The sequence below is a fragment of the Atractosteus spatula genome, chromosome 19, assembly GCF_055471065.1.
Source record: "Atractosteus spatula isolate fAtrSpa1 chromosome 19, fAtrSpa1.hap1, whole genome shotgun sequence".
Classification (NCBI taxonomy): Eukaryota; Metazoa; Chordata; class Actinopteri; order Semionotiformes; family Lepisosteidae; genus Atractosteus; species Atractosteus spatula.
This window is the reverse complement of record NC_142724.1, coordinates 8,221,974-8,234,923: the sequence shown is the minus strand read 5'-3', so window position 1 is coordinate 8,234,923 and position 12,950 is coordinate 8,221,974. Positions and strand designations below refer to the sequence as shown.

At 36.4% G+C, this 12,950-nt stretch overlaps 1 protein-coding gene across 1 annotated transcript in view; it reads right to left on the bottom strand.

The window, feature by feature from the left end:
• Window positions 1-12,950, bottom strand: part of LOC148817995 (cadherin-4-like) — a 113,381-nt gene that overhangs the window by 32,044 nt on the left and 68,387 nt on the right. The window contains exons 7-8 of the mRNA XM_088937828.1: window positions 12,007-12,144; window positions 215-400 (exon numbers count right to left, since the gene is read on the bottom strand). Of these exons, the coding sequence (XP_088793954.1) occupies window positions 215-400; window positions 12,007-12,144 (324 nt within the window). The remainder of the gene's footprint in view (window positions 1-214; window positions 401-12,006; window positions 12,145-12,950) is intronic.

Below are 12,950 nucleotides of genomic sequence, written 5' to 3'. Positions count from 1 at the left end.
AATAATTTGTTATAGCAACATCCTTCCTGCAATGACAGTTGTTAACGATTCTTATAGAACACTAAACACTAAAGTGATATCAGTGTTCTTGTTTTATTTCTACTTTTTTAATTAGGTTACATTTTCTTTTTAAAGGCAGCTACACATTCTCAGAGACAATATGCAAGTATTAAAGCACAGCAGTCTGCTGCCTCCCAATATTCCAATAGCCTACCTTTACCACTGTAACCATGCCATCATTGGTTATAGGGTCAGTCCGGATGGTGAAGTGGCCAGAAGGATCCCCGCTCACTATCCGGTACACAGCATTCCAGTTGGCAGTGTGGGGTTGGTCCCTGTCGATCACAGTTAGATTGGCAACCACAATGTTCACTCGGTTTTCTGGAACCTCGCCTGAAAACTATGGGAAATATACAAAAGACAAAGAAAGAAGGCAGTCAGCAGAAATCTGGAATGGAGTAAGAGCTCAAATGTAGTCTGAATAACACATTTATCATTGTGAGAAAAGCAAGGTTTAACTAGGTCTTAAGGCCTTCTTGGAAACTAAGTTTGGTTTCTGTATTTTATATCTGAATTTAAAACTGATACACAAGTATCGCTCAAGATTGCTTTGGTTTCACAAAATATCCACACCTCTACACCCTGTTTCTGCAGGCAATGTTTTGCATTCTCATTTACAGACCACTTACCACACATAACTCTTACTCAAACTGTAAGCTCTATTCTTCTTAAACTATGTAAGACATTTAGATAAACACTTAACAAAAGCCATCTGCTGTGAAGTGTAATGTAATAATCATTCTAAAGTTGTTTATAAATTCTTGCAGATACATGAGACACGTAAACAGTGCACAAATACATTGTTTTTTTTCTTTTTAGCTTACTTTGTGGGGCTAAAAACCTTACATTAAATTGGTATTGCATTGGCTTTCTTCAAGAATGCTCCAATATAAGCTTTGTTTTCTGTTACCAGAATGTGAATCTGAGTTAGAATTACTGCATTAGAATTCTGATTCTGACTCTAAATCTGAGTTAGAATTACTAGCAATGATTAAAATTAAACAAACAATCATTAAAGATGTTGCAAAGCGTTCTTTTTACATTGTGTCTTTTCTAATTTTATTTGCTTAATGTCACCCATAAACTTGTTATATACACAAAATTTTGTCCGGTTTAAGAAGCACTTTTTATATTTCTGCATATGCAGCATTTAGCGGTAAGGGTATATAAGTATTCTATAAAAACTTTGTAAAATTTTGCACCATGCCTCGTGTTGAAGAACTCAAAGAGAAGAACAGAAATAGGCATCAAACCACTGCTGATAACTTGAGCTTTTGAAATTAAACATTCTACAGTTTATCGATTAATCATCACCATCCATGAACAATATTGCAGACTATCCCAGAAGAGATTGTCAAAGTGACATCACAGTGGCAAGATTATACCATTGTCCACTCTCATTTTTGTGACCTTTTCACTATAGTCTATACTACAGTTTGACAGGCCATTGGAGCACAACAGAGACCAAAATCTATTAATACTGTCCCTTTCCTGGGGCAAGTTTAACCCAACATGGACAGACATGACTGCAGTGAGCAACACTTCACTGTAAGTGCTGTAACAGACAATGGCAGAAAATTGTTTTTCCTTAAAGAAGTATTTTTGGTTATAGACAGAAAATAAAGTAGAATGTAGAGAAAAAAGTGAGCTGTAGAAATTGGCTGTTGGGAAGGAGGACATTATTATGATACAGCCATCAAGTATCACTAATTGTCTTTCAAAATGATAGGTAAACATATGGCAGTAGTATTACAGTTGTACAGTTATTTGCTAGTCAGTGTTTTTATTTTTTGCAGTTGCACACACTATACAGCTATCTGAGTATTTCTGGCATTGAACAATGTTTGAAAAGTAGACTTTTCCACCCTTCACTCAGATTTAAATCTCACAGAACACAACTGTCAGACAGAATTGTGCACATCTGACCATGTACCATACTATTCCTATACTGTAGTCCACTTACTGTATATCTAGCAGCACTATGTATAGTAGCTTAAACAATGGGAGACATGGCTCTATTAGGAACATTGTTCTCTCAGTGTGCAACTGGCATTGTGAGTAATGCAGGTCATATTTGTTTTCAATCTTTAGATCTTAGTGTGTCTGTGATCTATGGCTGTCTGTAGCTGTTTCCTGTGGCTTAATATACTGTATGTAAAGCAGAATTAGGTGTCCTCAGACTACTCTATCTGTTAGATAGGTAGAGGGCTATTGTGTCGCACACTGTTACACTGTCTTTTATAGAGAACATCTAGAAGACCATGATGGTGATACACTGCAGTTACTGTCACAGTGATTGGTTACTTGTAGACTTTCAGCTATACCACTGTAAGAGGCAATACAATACACAACTGATTGATCCTATAGTTTAGCTATATGAAAGAATGTCTAAACAAAAGATTGAAACTTTTCCTTTGAGATGCAGTGAATGTCAACAAGGATCTTTATATATAAAAGGTATAATATTGGGAAATTGCACTCACACATCATAGTCAGTTCCACATAATACAGCTTTGAATTTTTAATTGACTCTAAAAAAGATGGAAAAATGCTCAAACTGGAATAGATATCTGACACAGACCAAAAGACTAGATTTTCTCACGTTAAGGTTGATTTATGGACCCAAACCTTCAAAGCCAATATCATTCTAAAGCGTTTTATGTAATCCTGAAATGAGACATTCATTACATACTGTATGCAGTGCAATGAAACTTTATTTTCCATATCTAAAAACAGAATGTAAACGTTATACAGTTCAGAACATTAAAACCTAATAAAGTGATTACATAGTCTTTATTGAGAACTGTCACTAGGAAATAGTGGTCCATATTTACAACCTAGTTTTGGTAATTGGAACAAATTGGGGGATTGTCAACATTTAGTTATGAACTCTATTATATATTACATATGGCTACCATCACCCATCAGTAACTAATATTTGGAATGAAGGCTAATAAAAATATGGAAATGGATGAGAGTTTTTCAATGATTAATACCACATAGTGGTTTAAGAAAACTGAAAAATGTGCGGTGATTTAGCTGAGAACATCCCATTAGTTAAAATTACATACTGTATGAGTTCACTGATTTTATTAGGAGCTTTTTCAGATGTTGCATTCACCTCTTAGGAGATTAAAAGACAGTGTACATTCGAAATGCAGGACATGGTTCCTATTAGCAGCCTAAGCATAGTCATTAGTCATAGAACTGGAATATAAAGTCCAACATATTCAGTATTGCCATTACAAAATGACAAGTCATTATCAGCGTATTGCGTATTTCAGTACCACTTCCACAGCTGTCCCTAACATTGGCTTTGCCTTGGCACAAGTAAGTGTAACATAGAAAATGAGCCATCAAACTGGGTTCATACTCATCTAGGCTAACTTTATGTATGTTTTAGCTTGCCCTGTGGAGAGAGCATGGCTACACTGCTGCCCTCCGTAAAAGATACTCTATTAACAGAAAAGCCTTGTTTCAAAGGTGTACATAAAGTCTATAACATTTTTATAATATAAAATAATCAGATGTCTCTCTCACCATGCTTTTGGTGTACTTGACTATGTTGTTTAAATAATTTGATAAGAGGAACTGAAAGAACACTACAGTGGAGCTCAACAGGCACCAGTCATCTATGCACACACACACAATTTGACAGCTATGTAAATACATTTTAAATATAAAAAATAGAAGAAAATAGTCAACAATAAAAATAATAAAGGATCTCTTTATACACCAGTCAAGGACCATAACGGAAGGCTGATTTTTAGAGTGATTAGTGTCATCAAGACAGAAGCCCACTGAGCTTCGCAGCAGCAATCAATAATAATGGAGGGAGGCTGAACAATTTCGCTTCCAGGGGTTGTCATCGTCAATCAGAGAAGTGTGCCGCTGGAAGACAGAGCTGCATCTCTTTCAATTTCTTTAGAAAAACTTCAAAATTTTCATTAATCTTTGGCACGAACTCCCTCTTTCCTGTTTCTAATAGTGATGCTCCAAGATGAACAACGCAGTGGTTGTCTCTTTGTCACATTTTTGGCAGCGTGTGAGGCAAAAATCAAAGTGCTGCACCGCTAGTACAAGAGGTAGGAAAAAGACATCCAAAAGCGTATTACTGAAGAACACAACCAGAGCTGCAAAGCTCTCATTATCTCTGTTACATTAATTTCTCCTCTGAATCAACTTATATACAGTATAGAGAAACAAAATGTACTGGATTAAAGCAAGAGTGATCTGCTGTAGGGGAAACTTACATCTTTTTTCATTCTTTGAATCCCCATCGTCATTATCTACAATACCTACTGTACAATATCCTTTCCTTTACTTTCAAAAATCAAACATCAAATGATAACATACAGTAAGATCACCTTGAAGACTCCAGCAATAACAGACTACAGTACGTTTGCCTGTATTAAACAAAATCAACAGAATGGTTAATTTTACATTATGCCTGTGGAGGTTTCAATTTCATAACCATGGCTTGATAAAATATTCATTATGAGTGTTTAGAAGAAATCCACATAACTTTCCGTTTGATCCCTTTATGATATTGTTTCTAGGTTTATTGCAAGCAAATATATTTGCATAATATGTTCAGTTATCAACTAAATCACTTTTTGTTGCCTACCGCTAAACAAAGTAATTTATTAATAGTTCTAGTGAAAGCTTCTTTATTCTACTCGTATAAATAAAGGATTTTTTTATTTATACAACTGAAAAAGAAATCGTACTGCTTTATTATTTGTGTTTGTTTCTAATCTCTAAAGCTGTAAATTATATAATAGGATTTATTGAGATATATACAATACAATATATACGTTTTGCATGGATATACAGTATACATTTGCAAGTATATCTGTTGCACTTCAAGTAAGCTACAAAACAATACTTTAAAAATTACATACTGTACCACACTCACATATTTCCTGTATAAGTCGTCTGCCTTTTAAAAATCCAGTAACACCATGTAATTAGTGCACGTAGAAATATGTAAAGATTCTTAGAGTTTTATTACATAAATATTTGTAATACTTGTAAGTCCTTAGCAATGTTTCTTTAGCTTATTGTAACTACATAATACATACAGTTTAAAACTGATAAAGTTGACATTTTTCCATGATAAAGTAATCTTTTGCTTTTCAAAATATTAATATTGGTATGTTAATTTACGTAAACTTCAACAAACCTACATCTTAATAGACAATAATTAATAACTAAGCCATGTCATGGCGTATTTCATGTATTTCAAACCTAATAATAATAATGTCACAAGAAAAACCAATACCATATATATTTACAATACAGTATATGTTAGAATATGTGGTACTGTATGTTTCTCAAGTACTTTGATCATGGGCATGTTAAGATGTCCTGAATTCCTTCTGCAGACAAAGAACACATGCAAAATGGGTTTCCTTAGAAGAAAATTTAAAAAATAAACCATTTTTGATGATATCATCAATAATAAATAGGCACCAAAATACACATTCAGATGTGAATGTGTATTCACTACATGCGGTTTGCCTAAATGTAGATTCCATCTTTATTCCACACTAGGTAATGAATTAATGGGTTACAGCTGTCTGGATTAGAACATTGCAGGTGACCCTTGGAATTCTCCAACCATAACCTTGTGCAGCAGTGACTGACCCCAAGAGCTCTGTTGGAACCAATTGACTGTGGCTCCTACTGGCACTGATGAAAAAACAAATGAACAACACTGCCCAGTGAGTTATATGGCAGAGGTTATAGGGTCTCCCGAGCCTGCTCTGAGTTCACTCTGTGCAGTTCAAGCTGAATGGAAAAAAAATTACCTTTGACAAAATGGTTCTTTTCTTACACTTCTTCAGTTTCTTGTCCTTCTCGCTACAATTAGTTCAGACTGAATAACATAATTAATTCTTATAAAATGTCTAACAGCATAAGGGTACTGCTGTGAGGTGTGAATTACTAAAAAAAATACTTTCTGCTCATACACAGACTCTAAAGCAGTGTATTACTTTAATAAGCACTGTTTTCTCCTCATGTGCACGTGCGTACATAAATGAGGTGCATGAATATTCAGGTGACAGGTTTTTTTTGGTTGTACTTTAACAGCAAATTGGTGTTCTCGTTAACATTTCAGTCATTATAGCTATTAAAGTGAACATAAGCAAATTATATACAGTAGCAACACCTTGTTTTCTTCTTAAAAACTTTTCTTTATCTGCATATTCACACTGGAATGCGTAGAGTCTTATTGTATACTAAGTGGGCTCATTAGATTTTCATTGAATGGCAGCTCTTATTGCTTGAAAAACAGAATTTTGTTTAATAATTATTATCTCTATCAGTCTCATGTGAAAAATCACCCACTCTATAAACTTCGATAGTGGAGTAACCCTGCTAGCTAATTCACCATCACAATAACAAGACACACCTTAAGGGATTTAAGTTAAACATAGTGGAACGGCTCAGGCAATTAACATTTTTCCTCAATAGATAAAATATTCGGCTCTTGAAAAAATCCACAAAGAAAATACACTAAACAATATGTTTATTCTGCAGTTACACTCTTCTCTTACCACTCTGCCCCCAGGCAATTTAAAATTAATTACCAAGACATTTTTGTTCTTTTTCAAGAGGAAACCATATTGGTAGTGAAACAAATGACCACTTTCAATAAGTTTTAAAAACATTACAAACACTATTTACAATATTCTTGTAAAAAACACATTTGTTTTCTGGACATTATTATTATTGAACGGTGCAACACATACAAAATTAATTTTGGTGTAGGAAGGAAAAAATAAAATGAATGCTTGATTAAAACTGGAAAAAAAGCCTTGTGGATCATGCTGAATTTTTCTAGCAGTATTTTAAAGGCTAGACAATTATCTACTTTCTTCCTATAATTTCACAGTAGTTGCCACCATAGCAGCCTTCCAAGAGGGCACTAGGTTTACAGCTCCATGGAAACCTTAACATTGGCATTGTTCACTGTACAACTATTCATTTATCTGTATGGTTTTCTACCAACTGACAGTAAGTTATTTTATTTTAAGGTTTTCGAAATATACTGTAAAATGTAACTCCCTTTTAAGCCCATATGAGCACAACGTATGAGCTCATATAAAACAAAACCAAAAAATAAAAATAAAATAATACAGAATCTACTGGTTTATAGTAGATTGGCAAATCAACCTTTAATTGTTTTGTTAATGGGCAGTGAAATAGACTACTTCAAAGTGAGAAATATTTAGCAAAATATAGCAGTTATAAATAATTAATATATGGCTCTGATGAAGTTCTGAAGTAAGCTGCATAGTATTTTAACAGTAAAGATATTCTTTCCCGTGTGCAGCTGCAAGATTAATTAAAAAATAAATAGTTATTCAATCCCAAAAAATGATATTTGGTGAAATCTTCTAGCAGTTTGTAGACATTTTTTAAATTACTGGGAAAACAAACACATGATGATATAGAGAGCATCTCTGTGTCAAAGATCATGTTTGACATTTTGCACACCACTTTTAACGTTAAAGCATGTTGTTTGTATCTCTATGCATATTATCTCTCCATTACCAGTGCTTTATGGAGGAATGCATTGGCAAACTTACTATGGGAAAGTTATCATTTGCCAGTTTATAGACTACAAGCAGACTCAGTGCTGTCTAAAAAAGGGGGCTTTTTTTTTGCTCAAGAACTGTGGAACTGAAATAAAAGTGAATTACTTACACCATTTCACTGCACCTGATGCTTTCTAAAGTGTACCGAAAGGCTCACTGATGAGCTCTAATGTGTACCTGGAGAGACACACTAATTCATCACATGAAGTCTTAATGGCCCCAAGGGCCAGCTTGAACACAGCTGGTGCCAGGGTTCTCAGGCATTAAGCACCTTATCTCCCCTTCATGCTCAATCCATTGATTCGCTTTCCTTTCAGTTTCAAGGGAATCAAGTATTTTATCAGCACATTAAGTGAAAGACACAAAAAGAAAAAGTAAATAACAGTCTTCAGCTGAAAAGGCCTAAAATATCCACAATGTTATGAAAACAACAGATCAAGGAAAAAAAAATGGTTTCTGTGTTTTGAGGCAAAGTTCCCAAAACAGACTGCATAAACATCTCACTTCAGTGCAAAATATGTATCAGTTTTTGTACTGTACTCTCAGCACCTTTAGTTGGTATGAAATAAGCATGACACATACTGTATACTGTAAGTACTTGTAAGATGTTATCATTACAAGGATTTATAGAATACTGTACTTTTAAGAGGATGATAAATGACCTTTGTCATGTAAGCTTTATCAAGGTAGAAAGATGTTTTTGTAGCCACAAAACTGCATGGAGCAGTACATGGAGCGGCGCGCGTTTCAGTTCTTTCCTGGAATGCGTCCTGAGTTTTGTGTGATGTTAACAGTCCTGTGGTAATCCAAGCAATGGCAGTCTATGTACTGTACTAATCCTGTGCCTCTACTGCTAAAAATGACCTGTAAGCAAGTTATGAAATCTAAATAGGCTATTTCATTGTATATTATGGTAATAACGATTAATTGAGAGCATATTCCAATGAGTCCCTGAGGTTGAAGCCAGTTAAGTTTGGGCAGTGTGTTAATCAGTTAGACCTGCAGGAGTGCCCCTGTGCTGCTTGAGTTCTTGGAGCTCACACTGGTTGAGAGCACCTTTATTATGGTTTTTAACTTATCTAATTATCTTTTTTTTCTTCCACAGAAAATTGTTCCAGCAATTATCTAAGTAGGAAAATGAGTTATGTCCATTCTGAATGCCTTTACCTTTAGAGATTGATTAATCATATTAGAATCTGAAGCTGAGGGTTGTTTCCAAAGGGGACTTTTAATAATCTCATTTTTATTCTGTGCTCTGTTACAGAGCAGAGATAATTCCTGCTCTACTGCTTTATCTTTCTCTTTTCTTTCTCTCCATCTTTTGGCTTCTTTCCATTTCTTTTCTGTGCCTGTTAGATGAAAAGTCCCATTTAAAAAATAGACAACACAAACAGGTTCCCGATAGCCTCCCTCCACTAAAAGAACAAACAAACTCAAACAAAAAAAGTGCTAGCTGTAGAATGGCATAATAGGTTCCTAAATGTTTGAACATTTTCTTCCAGTCAATGAAAGAAGTAAATAAGTGATCACTGCAGGCTCTTAGTGAGTCAAGCTGGAAAAATGATGGCAGGTTCCTCTTATCAAAACATATGCCTAGAACACAAAGCTTCCTGGTAAAGATGCTACAGAGTGATTACTGTATATTCTGAGAAGAAAACAGTGGATACATTTTAATTTGAGTTTATATTTCAGGCTGTACTAGCAGAGTGGTTTAGGATGGACAAGAGGCTCATAGTAATGCAAGAGCTTCACTGGAAGAAACTTCAACAGAAATTGGTCAAACGTTCATGAACCTACCTGAATGTGTTGCAAAAATAAGCTGGTGTTCAGAACAGCACCTGCTATTTTCTTTTCCCATTTTTGGTGCTTTCAATTTGTCTTCACTTTTCCCTCTGTGCAATGCTATATCCTAGAAACATTTTTGTCTACCAAAAGGAAAGGTTTCCGATCTTGCTGGAGCCGAGAATATAAGTATTTTTGTGTGATAAATGTAGCAGGGCAGTGCCGATAAACAAGCAGATTAATCTCCCTGACAGATGAGTGGTCTGACCAACTTTATGGTTCCAAATTCTGACAAGATGGGAATCAAAGCAGCACCAGAGAATCTGTTAAAACTTTAGCTTCCTCAGCAGCTCTGATACCAATTCTCTGTGAGGGCACATGATGTACTAGCCTCCTGTGGAGCAGTCATCTCTCACAGACATACACTGGGCAGCCCCAGGAGGGCTCAGACTGCACAGAGGTCAGAGAGGGGTCAGGCTGTACAAAGAAGAATAGCTGCAGTTGTCATAAACCTTCAAAGGGAAATTGAGATGTGAGACTGAAGCATAGCCATTGGATATTTTTTAAGTTTAAATTTAGTGCAAATGTCTGCACCGTGTAAAGGAAAGCTGGAAGATATTCATATGATATCTGCCTCCTGCAGCTCTGCATCTACTCATTTATTGTATCTTACTGGTCAATTATGATCCCTCAAGAAATCAAATAAACAGATACACATATTAACAAGTTTAACCGATCTCGTCGCATTAGATGAGACTCTTGTGGTGAGGTTTCTCCCCAGGACTCCCGATAGTGTTTGAGTCTTGCACACCAGAAGACTGGCCTTGCTTGTGTAATGAACTTGCCTGTACTCGTATGGGCTTGTGTCTGCGAGATGGAAAATTGAATCCCACGTCCAGCTACCCTGCTACACATGTCGCTTTGAGCGTTGTTTTCAATTTTCAATTAACCTCATCTCTGACTTGCTGCCTGCACGGATATCCGAGAACTGGCTCCCTCTCTTTGGGTTTGATTTTTCTGTCGGCAGTCACCTCACTCCATCTTCAACTTCAGCCGCGGCCTCCACAGCAGCCCTCCGCCCGCCTGCCTCTGCGGCGCTCCGATATTCCTAGCCCTCCGCCCCTCAGGCGGGTAAGCGCGCTCACCTTGCTCGCCAGCCACGCTCGCCTGTCTCATTTAATCCATCACGATAACAAATTACCTTCTGAGTTTTCTCATTCCCTTCTATCACCAGGATGCCGCTATGTGCCTGCATGCGTCTGCGTTCCTGGAATAGGTATCATTTACTCTGTAAGAGAACATCACCGTTCTTTGCCTCTGAGGCATAGGGGGAGTCCCATTAACCACCAGAACGGACAGGCACAGCTAAGGAACACTCAGTACACAGATGCTTTATTTCTCAAGAAAAAAAAGATAAAGATAACATATGGCAACATTTGCAGTAATGTTGCATTTGCTTTGAAGTTATGTGCCGGTAAGTGACCTTTTATCATAGGTATAACCATTATGCTGTTATTATCGCGGTTATGATTATTAATGATATGATTTCAAATGTGTATTATTTTCCCCTGCTTGACAGATCAAGTGTCATGTGTCTTTTCAAATGATGGCTCTGCTTATACTCATCATTCTAAACAGCTGAATACAGCTCTGACAGTGATATAGCCCCTGCTGTGACTGAAATAGAACTGAGTGGAGCTAAGTTGACAAAACATTTTTCTACTTTGGCTGTAAATAAGTATGGCTGACAAAGCTATGCTACTTAACCCAGTTGCTTTCTGTGTCATTAAACATTGTGATTGAAGGCTTCCAGTACGTCTGCAGATGAGTGGAAAAATCCACTCAAATTAAGAGTAAAACCCTGATGTGTAAAACCGTTGAGAGGGCCAGAACTGCCAAAATATTTGTTGGCTGGACTTAGTTTCCCTTCAGTTTCACTGCAGTTATGTGACAAAGAGAATTCAATGCTGGCTCAATCACCATGTGAGTCATTAATAAGCTTGTGTTTGAACCCAGAAAAAAAACAACAACAAAAAACTTCACATCCTGTTAGAAGCATTGAAAAAGGGATTAATGAGAATCAAACATCATTTCATTAAACCACACAGGATTAAAAGCAACCCCCCGAGCAACCCTAATCTCTGACAAAACTAGGTATTTTACCATTCTTTATATGAGACTTAGTTTATGTATTGCACACTTATGATGAATTAAGTTATTATTAAGTATTATTTTGTTACTTCCATTGTATAGACCTTTGACAAACTAAAAAGATTGGCTGATAAGCAGGTGCATTAATCTAAAAAGCTACCTGACTGGTGAGAGATCTCAGTGACTGTATGCCTTTACTTTTTAATTCCCGGGACTGCCTGGTGGCTCCAAGGATTTATTTCCTACTCCAGTCTCTCTGTAAGGAACCATGATATACCTCTGACCTGTAAAGTTGTCATCACTCATAGGCACATGCCAGGCAAAGGAAAGAGGTGGGAGAGAGGTCAGGTTATTACCATATACACTTGATTAAAGTAAAACAAACAAGGTAGGCATCCCTACTCACAGTGCTGGCAGTGAGCTCTGGAGGGTTATCGTTGACATCTGTCACCGAGATAATGGCAGTGGCAGTGTTGGACAGCCCAAAGTTAAGATTGCCTTCCATGTCAGTGGCTTGGATAATGACGGTGTACTGGGACACTTTCTGCAAAACAAAAGAAATGTTCATAGATTTTAAAGGACTTAACTCTTACCATCAAGAGTGAATCAATAAACACAATAGATACAATTACATGCTTGCACAGTCAGATCACCACTCAACATTAGCGTGCAAAAAGCACAAGAAAGGAAACCCGGTATTTTTTTGGATTAAAGGGTGGGTTTTTCATTTTTGGGTTTACAGTAGGTATTTAATAAAACTGTTGATTTAAAACTGTGAATGGAAGCTCAGATACTTTGAACCTGTAAAGATTTGTAATTTACATTGACGTAATTGGTAAACTACATAATTTGCACAGTACTGAATAATAAAATATACCCTGGGAATGGTTATAGATAAAATCTAACTACACACCAATTGGCAGAATGTTATAAATATAGATCCCTAAAATGGAAGAATGACAGTTTTTGTATTCAGTGCAGCACCCAGCACCTCTAAGCTGGTAATGGTTTTAAAATACATCACCGTGCGTACGTGAAGTTAGGGGCTATAAAGCAAGAGTGTACGTTATGAGAGAGAGGCCCATTTATTAAAGCCTAACTGTCCCCACAGTGAGCTTGTGGTGCGAGAGGATCATCAGTCATTTTAATGGGAGCAATGGCACTTTGAAAAGAAACACTCTATTGGAGATATTATTCGGGGTGAATGAACATTACTTAGTCTTTTAACACGAAAAATGCCTAGGAGTTATCCAAACCACCTTTTTGAAGTGCACAGCTGCTACTTCCTAGGTTTCACCGTACTGTGGATATGATTTGGAATAAGAGCTTTAATATTCAATAAATACATCT